This window comes from Carassius gibelio, chromosome A17, assembly GCF_023724105.1.
Source record: "Carassius gibelio isolate Cgi1373 ecotype wild population from Czech Republic chromosome A17, carGib1.2-hapl.c, whole genome shotgun sequence".
Classification (NCBI taxonomy): domain Eukaryota; kingdom Metazoa; phylum Chordata; class Actinopteri; order Cypriniformes; family Cyprinidae; genus Carassius; species Carassius gibelio.
The window spans coordinates 26422880-26427879 of NC_068387.1; the positions used below are offsets into that span (position 1 = coordinate 26422880).

The window sequence follows — 5000 nt, forward strand, 5'->3', positions numbered from 1 at the left end:
TGTGAAGTACTGCTATTCAAATCCTGTTTTTATAAAGTAATAATGTAGTTTACACAATGCACATTATTCAGTACGTATTACGCTATTCTTCAATTCAGTTGCAAGCTGCATTCAGCCATGCACACACACACACACACACACACGTTAGGATCAGATTATGGTGTGTGTGAGAGACTCACGTGCCACAGAGAAGTTGTTTAACGGCGACTCCAGCTGATCCACGTCCTGCGGTCGCTCCTTATATCCGATAAACGTACCGTCACTCTTCAGCAGGAAATAGCGCGGCCTCCAGGTCTTTATGTACTCTCCTGTCCAGAGAGAGAAGACCACATATAAACCCTGTACAGTACATCATACTATATCATATTCATACACACATTTCTAAGTGACCAATAAGATCAAAAACTTAAACTTTCTTCATATTGTCACTTTATCAGATTATGAGCCAGAAAAACCTGATGGATCAAATATGATACTCAAGATAAAAACTCTTTTTTACATTTATATTTTGTCGGAAGTTTCAATAAGGCATTCTTTCTATATATTAAAAAATAAATTTCAAAAGCTTTTCTGACTATTTTAGCCATAGTTATGACTTTTTTCCTCAAAATTATCCTAATGACTTTTTATCTCATTATTGACTTAGTATCTCATAATTATAACATTTTATCTCATAACTGCCACTATTAGTAAGTTTTGACTTTTTATCTCAAAGTTATGACTTTGTCATGTCATAATTGTAACTTTTTTTATTTCATAATTATGACATTAAATGTAAATTCATCTTATTTTTTATCTCAAAGTGATGACCTAACGTGTCTTACTGGCTTTTATGTCATAATTTCAACTTTTTATCTCATAACTAAAACTTTGTATGTTAGTTTTTTATCTCAACATTGACTTTGTGTCATGATTTTGACTTTTATCTCATAGTTTCGACTATTATCTCATAATTACGACTTATCTCAAAAGTGTAACGTCATGCCATAATTTAAACTTTTTATTTTATAATCATAACTTAATGTCAATTTTGACTTTTTATCAAAAACACATGACTTAGTGTGTCATAATTATGACTTTTTATCTCAAAGTTACTTATTGTGTCATAGTTACGACTATTCATATCATGTTTTTGATTCAGTATGCCATAATTGACATTTTTTTGATCTAATAATGACTTAGTACATAAATTTAGATTTTTTTAAATCATGACATCACATTTTTGACCTTATCTCATAATTATGAAATATATGAGCCATACAAAAAACAAAAAACAAAAGACTTTGTCATGTCATAATTGTAACTTTTTTTATTTCATAATTATGACATTGAATGTACATTTTTATCTTATTTTTTATCTCAAAATGATGACCTAACACGTCTTACTGGCTTTAATGTCATAATTTAAATTTTTTATCTTATAACTAAAACTTTGTATGTTAGTTTGTGTTTTTTATCTCAACATTGCCTTTGTGTCATAATTTTGACTTGTATCTCATAGTTTCGACCATTATCTCATAATTACGACTTATCTCAAAAGTGTAACGTCATGCCATAATTTAAACTTTTTATTTTATAATCATAACTTAATGTCAATTTTGACTTTTTATCAAAAACATATGACTTAGTGTGTCATAATTATGACTTTTTATCTCAAAGTTACTTATTGTGTCGTAGTTACGACTATTCATATCATGTTTTTGATTCAGTACGCCATAATTGACATTTTTTTGATCTAATAATGACTTGGGTCATAAATTTAGACTTTTTAAAATTATGACATCACAAGTTTGACTTTATCTCATAATTATGATTGTATGAGCCATACAAAAAACAAAAAACAAAAGACTTTGTCATGTCATAATTGTAACTTATTTATTTCATAATTATGACATTGAATGTACATTTTTATCTTATTTTTTATCTCAAAGTGATGACCTAACACGTTTACTGGCTTTTATGTCATAATTTCAACTTTTTATCTCATAACTAAAACTTAGTATGTTAGTTTGTGTTTTTTATCTCAACATTGACTTTGTGTCATAATTTTGACTTTTATCTCATAGTTTCAACAATTATCTCATAATTACGACTTATCTCAAAAGTGTAAAGTCATGCCATAATTTAAACTTTTTATTTTATAATCATAACTTAATGTCAATTTTGACTTTTTATCAAAAACATATGACTTAGTGTGTCATAATTATGACTTTTTATCTCAAAGTTACTTATTGTGTCGTAGTTACGACTATTCATATCATGTTTTTGATTCAGTACGCCATAATTTACATTTTTTCTCTAATAATGACTTTAGAAATTATTAGACTTTTTATTTTATCTTTAAATTTATTTTTTATAAATTTAGACTTTTTAAAATTATGACATCATAATTTTGACTTTATGTCATAATTATGATTGTATGAGCCATACAAAAAACTTAATGTATCAAATATGACTCAACAAAAACATGCATACTTTTTTCAATAAACTTTTCCATTTATTCCAGATTTTCTGACTATAGCGAACATTTACTGAATGGACAGCTAAAGCTTTAGGAGATGAGTGTAAATGCATAATAAAAGCGTGCATCTAAATTTCAATGCAAAACCAAGTTTGAGCTCCAAACAACATCAAAACTCCTCTGTTTCCAGAACAGCACACGAGAAAGCATCCGAAAGCACGCACCAAAGCTACTGCAGTATTCTGCAAGCGAAATCAGTTTGTGCTGAAGACGGTGCAGAAATAACCAGATGTTGCGGAATTGGAAATGAAAAAAACGAGAGAGTCTGCAGCACGTCAGAAACACAGAGACAGTTTGAATAGTTATCCAGGAAAAGTGTAATTTATTTTTAATTACGGGAGTTGAATATTAACCCCATGCAGGGTCTGAGCAAGCTGTCCTTAATTGGCCCATTTCCTCTGTCACTAAAGTGTGGATGTGTCACGACTAACGTCTGTCTCGCTGATTTTTAGTGGCTTTCGGCTCATTTGAGCGGTGACAGACCAGAGGAGCAGCGACTGGCCCGTAACAGAGCAACTACACATGCATTTGTCATCTAAACTCATAATCCTGCTGCTAAACATGAGGATTTTACAGCCGCTGCACACAAACTTCAGATCACTCGCAGCTTTCTTATTTTCAGTATCAACTTTTCTGTTTTTACAAGACCGTTCACATGATGATGAGAAGGCGAAGATGTGCTCAAAGTGTTGCTGGATAATTCCAGCGGATCTAATATACTTTCCTGCAATGGGAAATTTGGTTTGGACTTCATGAACAGTTTTTGTGAACCCCTGACGGTTTGTGAATTCATAAAAAATATTAAACTAAAATAAACATTAAAAATAATAATAAATATAGCACTTACTAAAATTATTAAAATTATAAGAATTTAAGGCAGCAATAAATCTATTTTCAAATAAAAGCAAGCAAAATAAACCACTTTCTAAAAATGAAATCATAAAAATGTTAAATAATACATTTCACATTAAAACAATTAAAACTGATTAAAATCATAATAATGTAAAAGTTATATAAATAAATAATTTCCAAATAAAAGCAATAAAAATAAGTCACTTACTAAAAAAATTATCATTAAAAGGTAAAATTATAATAAATATATTTAAATTGAAAGCAGTTAAAATACAACACTTACTAAAAAAAGGAAACTATTAAAATAATAATATAAAAAAATCTAAATAAAAGAAATCTAAATAAAATGTGCAAAAAAATATTTAATCATAAAAATGTCCAATTATATTCGATATTTTATATAAAAACAGTGTAAATACAGCTCTAAATAACAGTGACTAGAATCATTTATTGAAATAAAAGCCATCACAAATGTTTAATTATAAATTAATTTAATTGAAAAAAATTGAAAAAACAACACTTGAAATATTAACACAAACCATAAGAATTTAAAATTTAAATAAATATATATTCCAAATAAATGCAAATCAAATACTAAAAATGAATTAAATCATTAAATGTCAAATTAAAATTTCATATTTGTAATAAACGTGGTAAAAAAATATGTAAATCATGAAAATGCAAATAAAAAAAGAATAATTTTCAAACAATCTAAAATTATACTAAGTAAATAAAAATGAAACACTTATTAAAAAATATAAACATCATTTAAATTAATTAAATTATTGAAATATTAACATTTTAGCTCAAAAAGGGTTCAGCTGACAAAAAAGTTTGTGAATCCCTCGTAAAATACAACAGATTCCAGAACAGTCTAATTAGGGATATGCCGGTTTCAAATTTTCCTGTTGTGATTAATTAACTAATGTTAACTAATGAAGACCTGTTGTAATGTGTGAATTAACAATAAAGAATCTAAACACTTTCAAACAATATCTATTGCATGTTGTAGTCCAGATTATTATTATTTTTTTTTAAGTTAGAAAACAAGAAGCCTATTAATTCTAAATACTTAAGTATTTGGCACTGTGGGGAACATCATAGCAAATACACAAATCTGAACGGCTATTTAAAATTATTTAAAAATGTTTTTTTTTCAAAGTAGCGCAGCTGCTTTATTTATGGGGTTTCCAGGGTAAGTGCTGCATTTTCTGCAGTTTAGCGCCATCTGCTGTCAGAGAGTGAATGTGTGTGTGAAAGTGTTGTGCATTTTGACCAGCTGATGGGAAAAGTACTCTTAAAATGCATTTCAAATTCGTAATAATTTTTTGCCCATGATAACAATATCACGCAAATCAATTACCGTGATATATCACAATACTGAATATCAGCACATCTCTAAATCTAATAATAAAAACTAAATCCTAAACCATGAAACACAACATATAGCTGGTGTGTGTGTGTGTGTGTGTGTGTGTATAAAGCTTCTGAAAGTAGAGCAGCCCTCTCTCTCTCTCTGTGGAGCTCCAGCGCTTCAATAAAGCTAAAGCATTACAAATGAGTCCACCTGATTCACAACAACTGGGGAGGAGCAGAGCGAGCAGCACAACATCTGTCCTTCAGCCCC

General features: G+C 28.9%; 1 protein-coding gene across 1 annotated transcript in view; it reads right to left on the reverse strand.

The window, feature by feature from the left end:
* Window positions 1-5000, reverse strand: part of LOC127933301 (RAC-alpha serine/threonine-protein kinase) — a 48273-nt gene that overhangs the window by 18021 nt on the left and 25252 nt on the right. The window contains exon 3 of the mRNA XM_052530182.1: window positions 180-308. Coding sequence (XP_052386142.1) covers window positions 180-308 — 129 coding nt within the window. The remainder of the gene's footprint in view (window positions 1-179; window positions 309-5000) is intronic.